Raw genomic sequence first — 22,227 nt, 5'->3', positions numbered from 1 at the left:
TTATCCTCTAAAGTCTCTGTCTGTCTTGTTGGATTGCAGAACCAAACCAGACAGTTATAGAGGTGCAGATGACAGACTCAACGATTCCTCTGTAGAACTGTATCATCAGCTCCTTGGGCAGTTTGAGCTTCCTGAGTTGGCGCAGAAAGAACATTCTTTGTTGTGCTTTTTTGATGTTTTTGATATTAGGTGTCCATTTTAGATCTTGGGATATGATAGAACCTAGAAATTTGAAGGTTTCCACTGTTAGTACTGTGTTGTCTAGTATTATGTAATTATTATGACTGTAAATATGACTCATGAAACAAATACCCGTTAGTTAGGTGTAGATCTACAAGAGCATACTGTCTCTAAATAAGTGCCAAGGGGGAGGTTAACCGAAAAACTGTAAAACCAAGTAGAACTCAGGAAGTACAGGTAAAATATGAAAGGTGTTAGTTCTGAAATAAGCATGTACTGAATGGTATTCTACTAATAAGTATTTCAACTATTGTTCTTTGTTAAATGCTAATTTTTGTGTGTATGTATCTCTACTGTTTGCTCTCTCTCTAATGGCAGATTGCAAAAGTAAAATTTAGAAGTTAGCCAGAGAACTATTTCATCTACATTATTAAACATGGCAGTTTCTCATGGAAGAATCAAGAGTTACGATGGATTTTCTTCGCCTCCAGTACTCATTTTGGAGATGCCATTTCAAATAGTACTCTGGTCCCAGCTTCTGTTGATCAGCATACCATAGCAACATGCTTGCCTCTTGGAACTGTCTGGAAAGATTCTTTCATTCTTCATTTCTAAAAAGAGGAATTGGGCTTGTATAAATCAGTACCATATTGTGGTTCCCTCCATTATTTTTGTGTATGAAAAGAAACCTGAAACATTGGTATTTGTAGACATTTAGCCTTGAACCAGATTTCAAATCAAAGACAATTTTTAAACATATTTTGGGAATGGAAAAAAGCAGCGAGTCCATCAACTTTTGATATTTAATATATTTTACTGATAAACCAGCTGTAACATGAATAATTTTTGTCAATCATCTTTTTTAAAAATAACAAAAGAATCCCCTCCAGTGCTTGCTTTTTTGAACAAGTTTGGACTAGTTCCAACTGACATGTTACAGATTTATGTGTTTAACACATTTCTGCACCACCCAACTTCATTTCAGATTACATTTTCACTACAAATGGGGGAGGGTGAATGTTGAAATTTTGCATAAAGAGAAACTGCAAATTCATGCATACAGGAAGGCTAGACAAGCTATCAATCTATTCATCTCAAGTGTGTACTGTTTTCACTTATATGAGCATCTTATGAAAATATTTGTTCATCGCACCAACATGCTTTCAGTTCAGCTTTCACTAAATCGAATTAGACATGCTTTCTAATATTATTTTTTGTAGAGCATTATATTTGAAAGAAATAGATCTAATGTCAGCATGGGGCAGGGTTTTTAGTCCTGATATGAAAAGTATTTTTTATTTCTTTGACACAGTAGAGGGAGAATTAATAAGTTTGAGCGAAGGCTCCCTTAATCAAAATCTAACAATTTCATGAAGGTCAGAATTAGTCTAAAGAGTTGGAGCTGAAATTCTAGGTTTGGGATTCGATGCTGGTACAGCCAAGCAACATGGCTAATCTTTGTAGTAGAGATATACAGTGGTACCTTTGCTTAGGAATGCCTCTGCTTAAGAACTTTTCTAGATAAAAACCAGGTGTTAAAGATTTTTTTCCTCTACTTAAGAACCAATTTGAGAGTGGCATGAAGGCCCGGCTGGTTTCCTGCCATTCCCCCTTTAATCCCAGCCATCTGGGCTGCCAGAGAAACCTTTTGGTGACATTAAGGAGGCTTTGGCAGTCCAGAGCGAACGAAGCATTTTCCTTTCTTTGGGCACATGGAAAGGGAATAAACCTCTGCCAGCGCCCAGAGAAAAGAAATGCTCCCTTCACTCTGGGCAGCCGAGGAGTCACCATAGTGAAGGAAAGGCGCCAGCTACAAAGTGAGCAAGGGAGAGGAGAGGGGAGCCCTTCAGCATGGGAAGGAAGAGGAAGCAGGTAGCAGCAGCAGCAGCCAGTTTATGGGAGGCAGCCTCGCACTGGGTGTATGGGAGGTGCGTGCTCCTCCTCGCCGCCTCAGAGTCCCTCTTTTTTTTTAAGACTTAAAGTTTTGGATTTTTTTTTATTTCCCTCACCTCACCTTCTTACTTCAGAAGTGACTCTCCTCCTCCTCCTCTTCTTCTTCTTCCTCCTCCTCCAACCCAAATTCCAAGCTTTTATTTCTTTTCTAATGGGTTTGCACGTATTATTTGATTTTAAATTGATTCCTGTGGGAAAAATTGCTTTTACTTAAGAATGTTTCTACTTAAGAACCTGGTCACAGAACGAATTAAGTTCTTAAGTAGAGGTACCACTGTGGTTACAATTCAGTATTTGCATTCAAAAGCTATTCCAAGCTTCTTTTCAAGTGAACTATCTTTTTTTTCTGGATTTTTTTGGGAGGGTACTTATGTATTGACTTTTGAGTCCTGTAAATATGTATTTTGACTTCAGTCCAATTTATCCATCTAAATTTATTCTGTTTAGAGAGCACACTCTTAATTTTGCTTAATCTATAAATGGCATAGTTATATATTCAATTTTGTGCCCAGATTAACAATGCTGTGACACACAAGCATAAACTGTTGAAACTTTAAGAGTAAGTTACTAGGAAGTGACTTTTGGGGGGGGGGAGAATCAGGCATGGTTGAAGACTTTATTGTTGCCAGATGATCACTGACTAACTGACATGGGCCTGATTCATAAAGCTGGCCATATGCATCATCTTGTTTTTAATTTGCAACAATTTCTAATCTCTATATGTTGACATTTTTGTTAAAGTTTGTCACGGACAGATCATTCTCTGGTCATTCTGAAGCTTGCTACCATAATAATCTCCAGGAAGCAAGGAAGGACCAGTTGGGCTGGTCATATGGATTCATATGGATTTTATGGATTTTCAATAGGCACTTGGAAAGTTTCTCAGTGATCTGGTAGGCAGTTGTACCACAGTTCTTACTGAGCAACATGAAATTGACAAGCAGCTATACCAATAGGGAACATTATGGTTAATGGAGATTCCAGGGAACTCTATGGTTAATGGAGGAGTTCCAGGAAATGAAATAATAGAAGAGATGCCTAGAATACCAATGATAAAAAATGAGGTAAGTGGTAAATAGTAGTGTGGTAGTAAGGGTGGCAAAGCAACCTTACTTCTCTGACCTTATTGCACCTGCAGAGTGCCATCCAGTGGATTTATTTAAGATGACCCAGACTCTTGAGCAATGATGAATGAGAAGATGATGATGTGGACTTGTTTGCAAAGCGCTTAAGGACAAAATCATTTGTGTTTGCTGGAAGCTAGAAGCGTTTTAAAGTTAAGATGTTTTGATAAATCCCATGGATTACTCAATGTGTACATTCTAGGAAAAAAAGGAAAGAGAGAGAAAGGGAGGGAATAGTTTGCTTACACCTTTATATTTACTGGAATTCAAGATTTTTGTGAGCATTCAGTTTGTCAAAAAAAAATTATCCCTTAACATTTATCCCATAACATTTCAGCTATTTCAATGCTGCTTATGTGGAACTGACCTAGACTTACTTCAGCTACAGTTGGGAAAACAAATTAGTAATACAGTACATGTATACTGGAAGAAGGTCAACCCCTTCTGGCACAGTCCCTGAGAAAGTTTTGTCTTTGGCATGCACAACCTAAAACTATGTGATAGAATGCAGCCCTTTCTTCAAGCTTTCAGTTCCCGAAATAAAAGACTTCAGAGTTTGGGCTCTCCAGAGGCTGATGTTGGCAAAAACCTCTCATTATAGATACTTTAAACTTGCCTCTTGTAAACCTCAACAATTTGTCTTTTAAAAAATAATAATAGCATGCTATTTTATTCATTACCATCTGAGGTGGGGGGGGGAACCTGCTTTATCTGGTACAGCTTAATCAAAGAGCTTGCAAAATCAACACATCTGCCAAGTGATATTCTTAGCTACTTGTTTTCCTCTTAGTTTGCAACATACTTCCTGATAAATTCTTGGCTTGTCCTCATGTTCTGTAGGGCATTATTTGTAGGGCCAATTGAACTAATGTGTTTAATGTTATAAATAGAGCCAGAACCACATCACATCAGGGTCACAGATTCCAGGGCTTCCTGTTTATTTGTAAGGGCTTGTAGAAGTTATTCCCAGACTCTCACTAGAAAAAGAAAACGTAGCCACTTTTCAGATATCAACAAATCTAAAATGGGAACAGTCTGCTGTTTTATATCCCAAAGTTACAAATAATGAGCTCTGCTTTAATTGCTAACTACAGACTCGTAACAATGTGGTCATTGAACTTGTTTCTCATAGAAATTTCCTCGCAGATTTCAAACAAAGCTTGAGTCTACGGAGAGGGGTGGCATACAAATCTAATAAATTGAATTGAATTGATCTGACACCAAATGGAAAGGCCAAAAATAGATCCCAGAATTCTCGAACATGGTTCCTCCCCATATATTGTAACTACAATTCCCAGAATTCTTTGGTAGCACTGGAAACTACTTAGACCAGGATCCCCAACACCTCAATCCATGGACTGGCACTGGTCCATGGCATGCCCCATCTATGGGATGCAGACAGCACATGAAACCAACACACACACCCCTTCATGGAAAAAAAACCCCTCTCTCCAAGGAACTGGTCCCTGGTGCCCAAGAGGTTGGTAGCCACTAACTTAGACATCACAACGGAAGTGTAGAAAATTGGGGAGGCTTAGACATCCAATCATAAAGAAGTTACTACTATAACAGATGATTGGGATACAAAGCTCCCCAAATTATTTGTGGAAATCTCAGGGACAGATATGAGAATGATACACCTGCACACTGCTCCCATTCTGTTAAATAAGGTCTGTGCACCTGAATTTACATTTTATATTGAAATCATGTATGCCTTTCAGTTCAGTTCAGATTAGGTGAATGAGAACTAGAATTTTAAAAAATGGACATTTCATCACATAATTATTGGATCCTTGGCCTTTTATTAGTATAATTTTCTGAATAACTTTGCGTCTTTTTTTTTTACTTCCAAAGCAATATATAACATTTCAAATATTCTACCAAGAAAAACCATTCATTTGCCTATTTTTTTAAAAAAAAAATGTTGACCCAAGGACCAGCAAGTAAATATGGAAGGTAAATATTAGGGGATTAAATAAAATGTGCCCTGCTGACCCTTGAAAAAACTTGGAAAACCTGGATGCACTCCAGGGTCTCATGTGTTTTGATGTTTCTGGCTATATAAACTGAATATAATAAATTTAAAAATCCAACATAATATATTTGTAGTACTTCCCAGAATTTGGTCTAACAGCTAACATACAGACACTTCATGTTTCAGTACTGTAAATTCAGAAAGTGATAATAGTAACTAGACCAATTTGAGCAAATGTTAATAAACAAAATATAATCTTTTGGAAATACAGTAGGAGTGTTTGCTAAAGTTTCACTGTGTAAGGATTGGCTTCTTTTCACTCACCTGGGCAAAGTAAATATAAGGACCAGATAAAATTGGAAGGACTAGAACTGAACACACTGAAAACCGTAAAAATTGTGATAGACTTTAGGAGAAACCCTCCCATCCTACCACCTCTCACAATACTAGACAACACAGTATTAGCAGTAGAGACCTTCACATTTCTAGGTTCTATCATATCCCAAGATCTAAAATGGACACCTAATATCAAAAACATCATCAAAAAAGCACAACAAAGAATGTTCTTTCTGCGCCAACTCAGGAAGCTCAAACTGCCCAAGGAGCTGCTGATACAGTTCTACAGAGGAATTGTTGAGTCTATCATCTGCACCTCTATAACTGTCTGGTTGGGTTCTGCAACCCAACAAGACTGACAGACTTCAGAGGATAATCAGAACTGCAGAGAAAAAAAATCATTACTGCCAAGAGTAGTAGATGCTTGGAACAAACTTCCAGCCGACATGGTTGGTAAATCCACAGTAACTGAATTTAAACATGCCTGGGATAAACATATATCCATCCTAAGATAAAATACAGGAAATAGTATAAGGGCAGACTAGATGGACCATGAGGTCTTTTTCTGCCGTCAATCTTCTATGTTTCTATGTAACTTGCCTTCCGCTGAGGACCTGCATACTGCAAAAGTCAAAAAAAGGGCAGTAAAAATATTTACTGACCCCTCGCATCCTGGACATAAACTGTTTCAACTCCTACCCTCAAAACATCGCTACTGCACACCAAGACAATTAGACACAAGAACAGTTTTCCCCCCCGAAAGCCATCCCTCTGCTAAACAAATAATTCCCTCAACACTGTCAAACTATTTACTAAGTCTGCACTACTATTACTGCTAGTTTTTTCGCATCATTCCTATCACCCATTTCCTCCAACTTATGACTGCATGACTGTAACTTGTTGTGTGTATCCTTAAGATTTTTATTAATCTTGTTTCCTCATTGCTTATTTGACCCCTATGACAATCATTAAGTGTTGTACCTCATGATTTCTGACAAATGTATCTTTTTTCTTTTATGTACACTGAGAGCATATGCACCAAAGACAAATTCCTTGTGTGTGCAATCACACTTGGCCAATAAAGAATTATAATTCTAATTTATCCTTTTTCCTGCCCTAGAAGCAGTGAGGGCATAAACAGCAAATATGCTGTCACCTGAATGATGGGAATATAGTTCCCATCATTAAGATTAAAGTTTTGGGTGAAGGCTAAGGGAATGTCTCACCCCTCCACCAAGGACTTTACATTTTGTCTTTTAGCAGTGAATAGAATAGAATAGAATAGAATTCTTTATTGGCTAAGTGTGATTGGACACACAAGGAATTTGTCTTGATGCATATGCTTTCAGTGTATATAAAAGAAAAATATACATTTGTCAAGAATCATGTGGTACAACACTTAATGATTGTCATAGGGGTCAAATAAGCAATGAAGAAACAATCAATATTAATAAAAATCTTAGGATACAAGTTACAGTCATACAGTCCTAAGTGGGAGGAAATGGGTGATAGGAATGATGAGAAAAAACTAGTAGAAATAGAAGTGCAGACTTAGCAAAAGGTTGACAGTGTTGAGGGAAGGGCTCCACTTACTTTTCCTACCAGTACCAGGTTCCCAAGGCTGGCATGTGTGCGCGCGCCTGATACATGTGCGCGTGTCCCTGCACGAGATTTCACTTCCCTTTCCAAACAGCCTCCATTTTGTTTCCAGTGCCTTTCTCCCAGCTTGGACATGGATCTGGATATTTCTTCCAACAGGGACCTTCCCGGCCAGCTTCCAATAAACAAAGTCAATAAGAAAAACTAGATATGCTTAATGACTGCTTGGCTCATTTAACAACTGAAGTGATTCATTTAACAACTATGTCACAAAAGATCATAAAATAGAGTGTGACCCATTTAACCACTTATCAGTGGAAATTTGGGGCTCAATTGCGATCGTGGGTCAAGAATTGCCTGTATTTCTAGTAACATTAAATTCAATAATTATTTAAATCCATCAGCAGCAGAGATCAGGGTAGGGATGATGCTGGACATCCTGGAAAACTAGAACATTTAAAAAGCAAGGTTTGTTTTGTCAATCTCTGATGCACATTTGGCAAAGATTTTAAAAAACACCTTTTCTTTCTTTGTTAGATTTATACCCTGCCTTTCATATGAGAAACTCAAGGCAAGATTCAGAGTTTCCTCAACCTGTTTGGGGTTTTTTTCCACAAGGACCATCCTTGTGAATCAGTGAGGGGTTCCCCATCGCCGGCGCTACTGGTGTGCTCGCGCGTGTGCGCCAGTGTGAGGTTCGGCTTCTGCGCATGCACAGGAAGCAAAATCTTGTGTGCGGATGCTCGCATCAGCGAGATTTTTCCAATTTTCTATGGTTTTTTGCTTCCGTGCATGTACAGAAGCAAAGAAAGCCTCATGCTGGTGAGCATCCTTGCACGAGAATTCGCTTCCTGTGCGAATCTCATGTGGGCACTTGTGTGCAAGTGTCGGGGATGAGGGGATGCATGTGCATCTCCATTTTTCCTACTGGGACAGCATACTAGACCATCCATGCCACAGCCCACTACTGTTGCGAATTGAACTATCATGACTAGCTGGGGAGTTATGGGAGTTGAAGTCCACACATCTTAAGGTTCCTAAAGTTGAGGAAACCCTGCACTTAGCCATTGAGGGCTAGCTTTCTAGGTTTCTTGCAGCAGCCAAATTACAGAACTTACTCCACCTGGAGGCTCTGTTATTTCCTCACCGATGGTCAAAGAGGCAGTTATCATGAAGAAATGTGGGACTGACTGAGCTGATCTATATTTGTAACCAATTGTAAGCGTTTATTGCCATCTCTGCATCACACTCCTTGAAGAAATCCTGCTGTCCTTTAAGGACAAGGCCTTCATGATGCAGCCCTCATTCTATTCCTGGCCCACAATTTTGGTTGCCCAAACCTTGTAGTTATGTTAAAATGGCGTTTTCTGCTTTCTCCCAAACAAGATTTGCTATGTGCGTGATTTGCAGTGTTTCAGCAGCAACCCCAGTGATGATAAGCTGGGATTTGCCCAGATCTTCTTAGCTGGTTTAGTTGCTGGAGGCACATACACACACACTCTCCCCCAGCCTCCCCTGGCTTTGGCAGGAAAACAGATTAGACACTGTTAGAATATTTGACGAATTGTTTTCCTTCACTTGTGTCCCACTGAAACTGTCAGGACAACACCACTCGCCAGCCTCATTACTGAGGCAGAATAGAAGCCACAGCAAATTATGCTGGAGGAAAGTCCATTCATTATCCACTGAACCATTACCTGCTCCCTGTTCTGCAGTCTCCTGACTGTACTTAAATCTCCGAAGGAAGCCTCCTGAAGAAACTTTATTTTTCTTTTCAGTCATGAAGTTAAGGAAAACTGTCGAAGATGAAGAACTATGTAATAGGAAACCATGCCACCTTCAGTGACCTCAGATGGGTCAGTTATCCTGAGAAGGAGATTATAAAATTAGAATCTTTGTGCAACCAATGGTTGATCTGAATTTTTAAAAATGGACCCTGAACTTGCAGGATGGACACACACACACACACACACACACACACACACACACACACACAGTATATCTATCAAATGGAATTTGTATCGCTTTTTGCTATGAAGCCTTTTAAACATTCCCAGTCTAGTCTACGCTTCCTGGTGGTCTTCTCTCCATGTACTAATTAGACCTGACCTTGTTCGTATTTTCAAAATCAGGCAGCACCAACTAAGTGCTTCTATGTAGCTTTGGATCGACTATTTTCTGCAGTGAATCATGTCACTGTTACAATTTGATCGTCCTCAGAGTTTGCAATTTAATAGAATTGGATCAAGATCAACACAGATGTTTTGATAAATTACTTTGCAAACTTGTTTCCCCAGTCTCCTTCCTTAATCTGAAATATCCTTTCAATTTGAAAAAAAATGCTATTTTTAACTACAGTATAGGCTTCTCTACATATGCTTCTGGAGAATGCACAGCTAGAACAGTTGTTTTCTTCTTAAAAGAGGTATAAGACTGATTTGAATCAATCCCATAATACTTGGAATAGAAAATAATTTAATCCAAACCTTCAAGATAGTATATACTGTAGCCCATCCTGTATACCAGTGTTTTTCAACCAGTGTGCCATGGCACACTAGTGTGCCCCGAGAAATGGTCAGGTTCCGGTCTCACAACTTTTTGCTGAGAGAGAGAGAGAGTGTGAGAGAGAGAGAGAGAGAGAGAAAACAAGAGAGAGAGAGAGAGAAAGCAAGAGAGAGAAAGAAAAGCAAGAGAGAGAAAGCAAGAGTGAGAGAGAAAGAAAGCAAGAGAGAGCAAAAGAGAGAGAAAAGAAAGCAAGAGAGAAAGAAAAGGAGAGGAAGGGAGAGAGAGAGAATTGAGGGGAAAAAGAGAAATGAGAAAATGATTGAGACAGAGAATGAGAGGAAAGAGAAACAAAAGAGAGAGAGAAGTTACTCTTGATTTAAAGCACATGATAAAAAGCACCCAAAGAATAAGAGAGAGAAAAACCCCAGCCCTCACCTGCTTTTGGAAATGGTTCAAGAGTATGTACACACACACACACACACGGGGGGGGGGAGGAGACAGGGATGGAAAAAGAGAGAAGAGTGTCTTAGGGTATCATTTTGTGTCATTTTGGTTGGTGGTGTGCCCCAGGATTTTGTAAATGTAAAAAAATGTGCCGCGGCTCAAAAAAGGTTGAAAATCACTGCTGTATACTATTCATGTTAACAAAGAATGTGAATTAGAACTATTGCCCCATCTTCTTCTCTAAGGATGGACAACATATACCTCCTATCAAGTCTTAGTTCCTGGCCTGTTTTCATAGTTTTCCACCAATTTCCAAAGCTATTTGCAAGTGATGAATCTCAGCCTGTGGCAAGAGCAATCTGTTTCAGTATCAGCAGGTAGCTACCAGAGAAGGAAGAAAAGGAGATAAATAAAAAACCAAAAGAGATGTGCCAGAAAGATATTCAATGGTCAGATCAATTGGTTCTGGTCCATTTTGGCTTTGTACACAATAAGCATGAATGCACCTCAGCATGTCTTGTGTCTATTCAATCCTGAATAATAAAAGATGACCATATCACTAGAACCTTTTTGAAACCATTTAAGTTTCAGTTACAGAAACTCCAGGATTGGGGTTCTGTTATTGCTTGGTTTGTCCTTACTTTTATTTGAATATATTTCTGGATTTTAAAAAAAAATATAAACTATCCATCAGAGATATTTCCTTCTTATTTTGAACTCAGGACAAATTACTACCTTTTTATTTATTTTTTAAAAGTCCCACTGAATTCATTAGGATTGACTTTCCAATAAATAAGCTTATGATAGAGCATGTTCCGCTATGATACTCATTTCTTGACCTTCACAAAAGCTTATGCCATAATCTCTTAGCTTTTAAGGTGCCACAGTCCTCTCTGTCTTTGATGTAAGACAGCAGGTATGAATTTTCTACTTTTCCAGTAATCTTTATGACTAGGTTGTGATTCTAAAAAAAGAATCTGCGTTTAGTATTAAAGTGGGAGGGGGGATAACAGTAATCATTCCATCTTGATCACTTTCCTTTGGATCTAAACATTTAATTAATTTAAGTTTATTAGTTATCCTCTTATTCTGTTCCATTCCTCCAGAATACCATTTATAGCATTTAGACTTATATACTGCTTCATAGTGCTTTTTACAGCCCTCTCAAAGCTGTTTACAGAATCAGCATATTGCCGCCAACAATCTGGGTCCTCATTTTACGGACTTCGGAAGGATGGAAGGCTGAGTCAACCTTGAGCGGGTGGTGTTCCATAATCAAAACCTGCTCTTTCTTTCTTCTTTTCTTCCTTTCTCTCCTTCCTTCCTTCCCTCCCTCCCTCCCTCATTCCTCCCTCCCTCCCTCCCTTCCTTCCTCTCTCTTTAAATTTTTATGCTGCACACTGCCTAGGGACTCCATTCTATTCAAAGCATAACCTGAAATCCTTTATTTTGTCTTTTTCAGTAGTTATGCAAGTACTTTTTTTTAGAGGTATTACAGCCAATCACCATTAGGTGTCCCCTAGCTATAGCTATTGCAAAATATAATAACAATAGAAACCATGAATGGGTTAAATTCCCAGATTTTAATTCAGTTGTTTTTTTAAATAAAATGAGAACAAATTTCAAAAAGCGTAAAAGAGCTCCAGTTTCTGGATTGCATAAAGGGATATATTCTATAGAGCCAGAAATCATTAAAAGTAAAAGACAGCAAAGCTGGATAAAGGGGCACATGTAATCCCCCCCTTCCGTTTATTTCCTTTTTTAAAAAAAAAATATTACTATTAGCAAGCAGTTCGCACCAGTTACATTTTTCTGTTAAAATAAGCTGGTTCTTGGCGCTCTCTCTCTCTCGATGTAGGTAATCTAATACAATTTTCCTTCCTTTCCTGGAGGCTAAGCAAGAGGGCAAAGAACTACGTGACTAAAACATCCAAACTTCCTCTTTCATAAGCCATCACATGATGGAAGCAATTACAATTCCAGCCTTGTCTCTGTGAATTGCAGACACATTGCCTCACCCTAGAAACCCGTCCCTCCCTCCCCTTCCCTCCCTCTTTTTTTTTTAGTGTAGGCAAGTAGTTGTCGCAGCCAGCTTGGACGGGATCCAGCTTCTTTTTTGGAGAAAGCGGTGGATGGAAGGCGAAAACAAAGATCTTGTTTACTGAAAGTATACAGCTTTCGGTTGGGGGGGGGGGGCTTGGAAGTTCCGTGAGAGCCGCTGACAAAAGAATTCGATAGAACAGGACATAAAAGGCATGGCGGCTGTGGATTAGAAAACAACACACGTTAACTCTTTGCCAACTCGGACAAAACCGAAGGGCAGAAAGGGGCGGTGGTAGATGCTGCCTCCCACACACCCCAATAAAAATCACAAGAAGGAACCGCAGCTGGGAAATGCGAATTTATTTATTATTATTAATTAATTTGTCGTACAAATATAGTACAGTACTGTATTGTATGTTTAACATAAGTACAGCATAAAGTAGGAATAGAAAAGAGAAAAAAGACATTTGGACAGGAACGGTAGGCACAAAGGTACACTTATCCACGCCCCTGCATAATTCCCTCAGAATTTTCTGAGGGAACGAGTTTATTTTTTAATAAAAATCTCGATGTCTTTTTAAAAATCAGCAAGTTTCAGTTCGGACACGTACAAATCCAGACTCGCTTTCCATTTAAACGAGGACGGTGTTTGCAGAGGGAGGGGTGAAGCAAATGGCGGGCAGAGGATGATTGGCTTTGTGCTGCGTGGGAGAGTCGGCTGGGTGAAGGAAGGGCACTGTTTATGTCTGATGCGGCTTCACCATGAGAAGGCAGGAAGCGATTAAGCTGCATTGCACCGAAAAGGACAATAGGATTTTCCTGAATGTTAGCAACAATTGCGGTCCTCCATTTTAAAACCGGGACGGGGACGTTGGAGAAAAGGGGTGGCGGCTTGATCTGTGAGGAAACGGTGGGAGTGGGGGCACTGCACCATTTTTGGGAGGGGGGCGCCGAAGATTTTGTGAGGCAGGAGCCTGCACCAAAGCCCCCCTCCCAGCCTTTTCTTTTTCTTGGTACGCTAGCGGGAATAGCTGGTAACATTGGAAAAAGCGCAAGCGTAACAAGCAGGGCATTTTGACAGCGGAAATCCCCACGCGGGAGGCTCGTGGAAGGAATACTGAACGGCGTTATAATGTGAGATTAAACAGCCATGTAATTTCAGGACAAGTTTATTCATGTGATCCTGCAAGAATCAATAAAGTCGAGGGTTGTTGGGGCTTAAAAGCAAACCTTTCCCGCTTCGTTAAGGGGGGGAGAAACATTTCAAACGGAATCAAACTGCATTTCGAATAGCAACGAGCTAGCTAGACAAATGTCAGCGCCGCATTTTCCCCCTCCCGCCTTCTCTTTGCCAATTCAGTTGGGAGAGATAATAATCTACACTCTGCTCTTCCAACTCACAACCAGTTCATTCCAGTTCAAAAGGAAGAGGTTGTAAAAAATAATTGGCTTTAGTGCGTTTTTGCATTAAACCCCCCCCCCGAATAATGGTGATCATTAACTTGACTTATAATTTAACTTCATTGTTTATTTGACCCCCCCTATGACAATCATTAAGTGTTGTATCACGATTCTTGTCAAATCTATATTTTCTTTCATGTACACTGAGAGCATAGCCACCAAGACAAATTCCTTGTGTGTCCAATTACACTGGGACAATAAAGAATCATATTCTATTCTATTGACTGCTCCAGAAATTTGAATTTGTACCCAAAGGAACGTTGAAAAGTCCCTCTGTGAGGGAGATGGGCGGTTTTAAAATCTGGTAAAAAAAAAAAAAGCGTCAGCAAGGACCAAGAGTAATGCCGGATCGTGTTATAGGAAACCACACGCGCAAGCAAATTACCCTACAGCACCCGGATTTACATTCGTTCTCCTATAACCCCCAACAGGTCTGAATGAATGATAGCACTGTATGCCTCCAAAAGGAGCCGCACAGATTAATGATGAGAGCGAGGCAAGGGAGTACACATCGTAGCTTTTTACACCCGTCAGCTCCCACATTGGGCGAGCTTTGCACCTGGGAGGAAGGGAGCGGGGGGGGGGGGGTTGGCGCCCAGAAATAGCAGCAGAGGGGGCGGAGCTCGGGGCCGTGACGGCGCAGGCAAATAAAAAAAGCCTCCGCCTCTGGAATGTGCAATTCGCTTCACAAGCCTTTCCGAGTGCCAATAGCAGAGTGTCACGTCTTGGAACTGCGGCTGCGCACCAAGAGTGCAGCCAAAGCCCTTGAACAAATTGCAGACGTCAGAGCGCTCTCTGCTCTCCCTCCTCCCCCCGTTTCCCTTTGTAACCTACATAACTCAGCAGCTGCGGCAGCACTGTGGGAATGGTGACCTAGACGCCAGGATTTGAGGAAAACGCTGCCATTTTGTTTACCCGGCACGATTCCCATAGGCAGCGTGACATTTACACACACACATATAATATATATATTATATGTTATATATATTATATATATATATATATATACATACACACACACACAGAGTAGGATTACGCTTTTCCTTCAGTGACAATAGTTTCTCCCTATTTTATATTGTGCGGTGTTTTTTTAAAAAAAAGGCGTGGAGTGCTGTGAATCTGGGTGGGTGAGTGTGCTGAACATGCTCAGCTTTGCGCATGGTGCCTGAGGGGGGGGGATACTTCTGCCCCAATATTGGACTTGAAAGGACTTTAAAAGACATTGGAAAAGTAAAAGCCTGACAGCGGTTAGTGTAACTGTCAGGCTCGCGCACACTCGATTTACGTTTTTGGTAATTCGGTTAGCAACAGAGGTATCTGATAATTTCTAATGCGCTTTTCACGCATGTAATTCAGGACTCCCCGGCCTGTCGTTATTGTATACTTCAGGGTGTTTTTTAAAATGCGGCAGTCTGTGTACTCTACTTTTCACAAGCAGTTTCAGGAAGAAAATCTTCCATGAATATTACATGACAAGTAGCTTTTGGCAAACCAAGTAGGCTTATAAGCGAGGACGGTATTTAGGATCCTTGCCTTTGGTTTACTCGACCATGTAATATAATTTTCCCATTCCGCCAACATTCACCTATCTTGACCACAACTCCCATCGTTCCCCGCCAATATACCCAACGAATTCTATTCGGAAATTAAAGTCTACTTTCAGAATACTGTCCTACGTCTGCTTTCTCCTAGGCAGCCTATTTACATTCAGAGAAATTTATTCCTGAAGAAATGCGCCTGGGAGTTATTAACTGGTGGTGAATTCGTGGAAATCACTAGGAATTGCTAATAATAATAACAGCAGTTCCTACTGGTAATCGTGCGGGTAGTAGCGCTTTTAAAAGGCTCGATAATCATCCAAAATCATTTCCTGACCTATAATTACGTGTGTTTTTTTTAATTGATGCAGTGGGTGGGGAGCGGAGTTGGGGAAATTTCAAGGACGGTTAATGACTTCCATTCAAGAGGCAGTTTTTTAAGTATAAAGGATTTGCTGAAGATCAATATGCGCCCGTAGCCAATCTCGAACATTGAAATTTGATTCCTCGGGTAACCTATATTTTAAAACGCGGCCATTGCCAGAATCCAAAAATCCAACATTTAGAACACAGGCACACAAGGTGCGGTGACCTTCTGCAACGGGGCGAAGCTACGTGTATGGAATGGCTATTAATTATTTTTATTATTATTATTATTGCAATAACTACACTCCCCGCGCATTACTAGTAAAAAGCGTTCTTGGCCGGAAGGAGGAGAAGGGAAAGGCAGCCCCAGTCCTTCTGTTTGCATCCATTCACACACGAGAGAGCTGCCGTCCCCTCCCTCGCTCCCCTCCCTCCTTCCCGTTCTCCGCGTGCTGACTACAGAGAGCTGGTTATTCTTGCAGTCCTTGTTGTCTTGGCAGGAGTTCAATGAGCAGCAGGCGGAGGAAGAAGGGGAGAGCCTAACACGCAGGCGCTCCTGGGCACTGTCGAAGAATCGAGTCACTGGAGCAGAGCGCCCAAGCGGCGGCGACTCGCTTCTGGAGTCCCCGCCCAGTGTGAGTGTCTGGGCGGCCGGCAGCCGGCGGGCAGTGCTGGAGTAGCGAGAGCGCGGTGCGGGCAGAGCCGAGCGGCGTGTCGTTCCTGGGGGAGGGGGGGTCGTCGAAGCGAGCTGCGCTCGGGCTATGCAGATCGCCACGTCCACGGAGTCCCGGAAATAGGAGAAGCCCGGCAGAAAGCGGAGGCGCTTCCTTCGCCTCGGAGCCGCGCTCGTTTCGCTCGAGGAGCTGGCATTCGGGGCCAAAGGCTGCAGCGGTTGCAAGACGCCGAGGCTCCCCGGTGGCAAGCCGACCAGCGGTGGGGAAGAGGAGGTAGGGGACGAGGCGCGGGGCGTTCGTTGCCCCTGGACTCGGCCATGTCGTCCGCGGCGGTGGCGGTGGCCGCTGCCTCCCGCAGGCAGTCGTGTTACTTGTGCGATCTACCTCGCATGCCCTGGGCGATGATCTGGGATTTCACCGAGCCCGTCTGCAGGGGCTGCGTCAACTACGAAGGGGCCGACCGGGTGGAGTTCGTCATCGACACGGCTCGGCAGCTCAAGCGGGCGCACAGCTTCCAGGAAGGCCGGGCTCCGCCACCTCCGCACGCCAAGCAACAGCCGCCGCCGCTCAGCGCCAAAGACCTGCACTCGGCCGCCGAGGCGGCATCCCGCGCTCCGCCGCAGCCCCACGAGCGCTACTCGCTGGCCGCGGCACTGGCGTCTTCCGAGCGGCCGCCTCCCCGCCTGGGACCCGAGTACGGCGGGAGCAGCAGGCAAGTCAACGGCATCCTCGTGCCCAACGGGTTCTCCAAGCCCGAGGAACCGCCCGAGCTGAACCGTCAGAGCCCTAACCCGCGCCGGACGCATGCCGTGGCCCCCACTTTGGTGCCCCTCATGAACGGAGCCTCCCTGCCCGCCTCCATCAGCATCAGCAGCCGGGCGGCGGCCGCGGCCGCAGCCTCCTTAGCCGCCATCTCCGGCGGAGCGCCGCCGACTTCGCTCCAGGTCTCGGTCTCTCAAGCTCAGCAGAGCCAGCAGCAGCAGCCCGGGGAAGGGGGCGGGCACAAGCGGCCCGGCTCGGTGTCTTCTTCTTCGTCTGGAGGCGGCGGCGGCGGGGGTGCCAGCGACCAGGAGGGCAAGGAAAAGGGGCAGCAGCCGCAAGCGGCGCGGGGTTCGGCCGACCCTCTGGACCCGCTCGGCGTGGAGAGCAAGAACCGGGCGGCGGCGGGCTCGGAGCAAGAGTGGCTGGGCAAACCCAAGACGGTGCGCGACACCCTGCTGGCCTTGCAGCATAGCGGCCACGCGGCGCCCTTCGAGAGCAAATTCAAGAAGGAGCCCAGCATGGCGGGAGGGAGGCTCTTGGGCTACGACAGCAACGGGGCCGCGGCCAAATCAGGTGAGAAAGGCGGCGTTTTTGGCGCGGGCGGGCGGTTGAGGGGGATTCTTGTGAGGGAAAACCGCTTCGCCCTTTCTTAAAAACCGGGTTCAGGGAAGGGTCCCCCCCCCCTTTCAGCCGCCTGGCTATGGCAGCCGGGCGCGGGAGCAACATCTGGCGCGGGGAGGTTGTTTCCCCCCTTTACTCCCGGCCACTTTCTCTTGCTGAGAGGGGCTGTGGGAAACATTGCCTTCTTCCTCCTCCTGCCTGCACCAGGCTAGAAGTCAAAGCGTGCAAAATTAACAAAACACGCGGAAGTTAGCCAGAGCCTTGGACACCTACAGATAAAATGTAGGGGCTCTTCTTCTGTGTTGAGTGGATTATGACGCATTGGGTGTACAATGACTGTGAATGTGTGTTCCAGCCAGTGGAAAATTACAAGCATGCACTTGTTTCTTTGGCTCATGGCCACCACCGATGTGGGAGGAGGGAGACACAGTGTAGTTAGATTTGACTGCAGTGTGTGTGTGTGTGTATGTGTGTGTACCATTAATAGTATGAGTGGTGGCCCAGCATAGCATGTTAGTCTTACCTTGCAGAAGCTGATTCACAATCCCAGATTAAGGTGAACTGCTGTTGGTTTTGATACAGCTTGTATCTAGTGAGTAATTTGGCTGAGGTCCAGCTGCTTCCACTGACTGGACCCTGATATATAGGACACACCACTCCCTCTGCAACATGATCTCATCTCCCGCTGCTTCTTTCTTAGGGGCCCGGGCTGCGAGGAAGAGAAAGGCTTCTCCAGAGCCTGAAGGTGAAGCTGGACCTCCAAAAATCAATGGCGAGGCACAGTCATGGTTACCCACCTCATCAGAAGGGATGAAAATACCAATGGCGGCTGCATCTTTCATGTCCCCGCCACCCCCCACTGCTTCGCCTCATTCAAATCGGACCACACCACCGGAGGCAGTTCAGAATGGCCAGTCCCCTATGGCTGCGCTCATTTTGGTTGCAGACAACGCCGGGGGCAACCATGCTTCCAAAGATGCCAACCAGGTTCACTCTACCACCAGGAGGAATAGCAGTAGCCCCCCTTCTCCATCCCCTATGAACCAAAGAAGGCTGGCCAGGGAAGTGCCCAGCCAAGGGGCAAATCCCGGAGGGATGGAACCAGTGCACCCAGTCAGCCTCCCAGACTCTTCCCTGGCAGCAAGTGTCCCCCTCTGCTGCACCCTGTGTCACGAGCGATTGGAAGACACCCACTTTGTGCAGTGTCCCTCCGTTCCGTCTCATAAGTTTTGCTTCCCTTGCTCTAGACAGAGCATCAAACAGCAAGGAGCTAATGGTGAAGTGTATTGTCCCAGTGGGGAGAAGTGCCCCCTAGTGGGATCCAATGTCCCTTGGGCCTTCATGCAAGGGGAGATTGCCACCATTCTTGCAGGAGATGTCAAAGTGAAAAAAGAGAGAGACTCGTGACTTTTCCAGTTTTTCATTGCAACATCAACTTTAACATAAAACGGCTTGAACTGTATATACCTATAAATACTATAAATATCTATATATATATTATATATATATATATCCAAGACAAGGGAAATGTAGACTTCATAAAACATGGCTGTATAATTTTGATTTCTTTTTTGAATACATTGTGTTTCTATATTTTTTTGAAGACAAAGGTATGTACTTATAAATGCTCTTTTTTGTTGTTGTTATAGCAACTATTTGTTGTGCTTCCTTGGTGACAGTTACTGTTCAGTGTAGGCTGTGACTTGCGCTGCTTTTTTTAGAGAGCACTTGGCGAACCAGAAATGCTTCTAGCTGTAAATTGTATGCACTTGGTTTCTTCTCTCCCCCTCACCCCCCTTTTTAAAATGCCAAATACATCTTTCAACATTGTAAAGATTGCCTTATTGTCTGTGGTTGCTTTCTCCCCCCCCCCCTTTGTTCATATTGAAGGCATTTTAGGTTTTAGAGAAATTATGGCATTAAAGAGATAGGATTCAAGCAAGGTTGCTATTCAGTCCAGTCCAAAGACCTGAAGCAATAGGGGCTTTGTGAACATCATTCCTTCACTGCTGCTGCAAAAACTGGCCAGATTCTTACAGCAAAAATTTGCTTGTAGAAGGAAGTTGTTTGCAGACTATGCAGCTTAAAGTGAGGTGTTATTGTGAAGCTGAGGAGGGTTTCTTTTCTTTTTTCTTTTTTGTTAAGGGCAAAATTAAACCAGTTCTAATAGTTGGTAGTAAGATTGCAAAACGTATTTTGTCATGAATTGCTTAAGATTCCTGCAGTTCTTCTGTGATAAATTTAATTATTGACTAGTTGTGCATTAGAACAGAATAGCACTGCCATATTTTTAACAAATTCACAACTTTTCAGCATCAACGAATTGAATGTTGCTATGCCCTTCATACTTGTATGGAAAAACAGGTAGGTTTTTAGGATTTTTACAGTAGTGCAGAAGAACTTTCTTCTTAACACTTAAATGTTTAGAACTGTTGCTATTGTCATTGTTGCTGATGTCACCTAATTGAGTAGAGCAAAAGCAGAGCAGTAATGACAGCAGCAGAGGTGGTTTTGCTTGGCATGTCTGCATCGTCAGCAGAGATTAAAGGGGATTTCTGCCTGAAATTTCCTAATCCATGTGTCGGAGGCAAAATATATTTAAAGGAAACAACCTAGGATTCAAATCTTGAATTTTTATTCAGGCATCCCATGCCTTCTGAATTACCGTCAACCATTATTTTGCATAGCTAGCATTTTTATCATGCTTCTTTTTGCCTCAGAAGACAGACATTTTAGATAAACGTCAGCTGCTAGAAATCGTCAAAGACTCACTGTAGTGTTGCTGTGCTGTTCACAATTGTGTTAGCAACATTGCTGTACAACCACTAACATTCATCATTGGTGACCATTTCAGCATATGGTCATAAATGATTATTTCAAACAACAGTTTGCCCCTCGTGTTGTTAGCACGTAACAATATATTCTCTTTAGCTACATTTAATCATTTTATACTATTGGGTCAGACTGTTTTTAGGTGTTCATCTTCAATCTTCTATTTAGTGCTGAATAGATTTTGATAAGAGTCCTTTTTTTAGTGGTCAACACATTTGAAAACCTAACCTGCACATGGGCAATTCTTTTTATTTAAAAAAAAACATTTTAATAAGCACACCCACTAGCGTTGTGTTCCCTATTACAGGTCAGTGTAATATTAAATAACAAGTTTTGCATGATAAATCAATATTTGAAATTATAGAAATACCTATAGATCAGACTGGTGTCTTATGTAAACACGTTTAGAAAGTTTGAGATGAGAAACGCACATATGTAAAGATTCTTTGAAACCACTATAATTGTGGAAATAAGAATTTAGGCACTTTATTAAAAATTGGATTTTGAATTAATAGAGGATAAGTTCTCAAGAATCTTTTTGACATAATACCTCATGTATTAAACTAATTTGTATGAAGAGTTTGCATTTTATGTTTAAAAAATACCCCTACTAAAATTTTAATTGTAACATCTTGGCATGTAGTTCAGATTTGAATTTCTTAATCTAAGGTGGGATGATAGTTCAGATTTCAGTTTCTTAATCCAAGGTGGGATTACAGTAACTTCTTCAAAATGCTATTCAAGCATGACAGATTATCAATAGAATCCTTAGTTACAGTCTTCATATTGTAGCTCAGTAATATCACTGTATGTTCTTTAAAGTAGTTCAATGAGTGGGATGTTTAAAGCTTGTCATGAACACAGCTGGAACATATTTCAAGACTTATCTGTTCATCCAGTTTCTTCCAAACCTCTGTTAAGGTAACCAGTTCTCATATATTTTATAAAGTCATACTACAGAAATGGCATAAACTGTTATATGATTTTTTTTTTAAAAAAAATGCATTTCTGTGAATTCAATTGGCCTAATGTAATTTTGTTTGCTTTTTAAAATCTGTTCCTGACATCAGCAGATAAGCATATATCCACATATATACATATACATTGATGCACATAATATGCTTCCCTGGCTACAAATTTTTTTCAAGTGCTTTAGCTGCAACAATACTACGGTTACTATCCAATAAACAAAACAAAAACTTGATTCCTTTGCAGCTAATGTGAACTTAATTGGTTATTTCAATGGAGTCAGATGTTGCATCCTTACATTTTCCCCATAGTTTTTAATGGTGATTCTTTGTATAGCAATAAAGCAAAATGTTATTTAATGGAGAGTGTGATTGTCACAATCTCACCTTCATATACTTTTAAGTTACCATTACTAAAATACCACCTGCACTATGCTTTCATTGTTTATAGTTGCTGAACTAACACATTACTATTTTTTTCCTATTTTTTTAATCTTTTGCATTAAATAAAGTGAAATCAGGCATTTAAACACTTTCTGTGAATGTAGTCCTTTTTTAAATCATCTTTTTATTTAAAAAAATAATCCTGCAGCTACTGACATAACCTAGTAGCCAAAGCAACTTTTTAAAAAAATTACTTTCTTTAATTAGAAGGTGATAGGGAAGAATAGAAAAAAAATGTCATCAGAAAATCCCCCCCCCCCTCAAAATAAGGAGAACTATTCCCTTTTATCTTAAGGTGCACAGAATATCTAGGGAAGTGGGGAGTAAAAGGGAAACATGCAACTTCTGGATACCAGTTATGGCATATTAGAGCTATATGACCTATGAAATCATATTTAGGAA

General features: G+C 42.1%; 1 protein-coding gene across 1 annotated transcript; it reads left to right on the top strand.

Annotated features, from left to right (window-relative positions):
* Positions 1-15,788: 15,788 nt before the first annotated feature.
* IRF2BP2 (interferon regulatory factor 2 binding protein 2) lies at positions 15,789-21,911 on the top strand. The gene is made up of 2 exons (XM_070733976.1): positions 15,789-17,533; positions 18,282-21,911. Exons 1-2 carry the CDS (start codon positions 16,516-16,518, stop codon positions 18,986-18,988), a joined length of 1,725 nt encoding a protein of 574 aa, XP_070590077.1. The 5' UTR covers positions 15,789-16,515; the 3' UTR covers positions 18,989-21,911.
* Positions 21,912-22,227: the final 316 nt, after the last annotated feature.

This window comes from Erythrolamprus reginae, chromosome 1 (assembly GCF_031021105.1).
Source record: "Erythrolamprus reginae isolate rEryReg1 chromosome 1, rEryReg1.hap1, whole genome shotgun sequence".
Lineage (NCBI taxonomy): Eukaryota > Metazoa > Chordata > Lepidosauria > Squamata > Dipsadidae > Erythrolamprus > Erythrolamprus reginae.
The sequence above is the reverse complement of the archived record's forward strand: the minus strand, read 5'-3'. Positions and strand labels throughout refer to the sequence as shown.

Excerpts from the sequence above, each read along its gene's own strand:
- IRF2BP2 (XM_070733976.1), top strand. The coding sequence starts at position 16,516 with ATGTCGTCCGCGGCGGTGGCGGTGGCCGCTGCCTCCCGCAGGCAGTCG. Across the intron at positions 17,534-18,281 it reads CGGGGCCGCGGCCAAATCAG|GGGCCCGGGCTGCGAGGAAG; the intron begins GTGAGAAAGGCG and ends CTTCTTTCTTAG.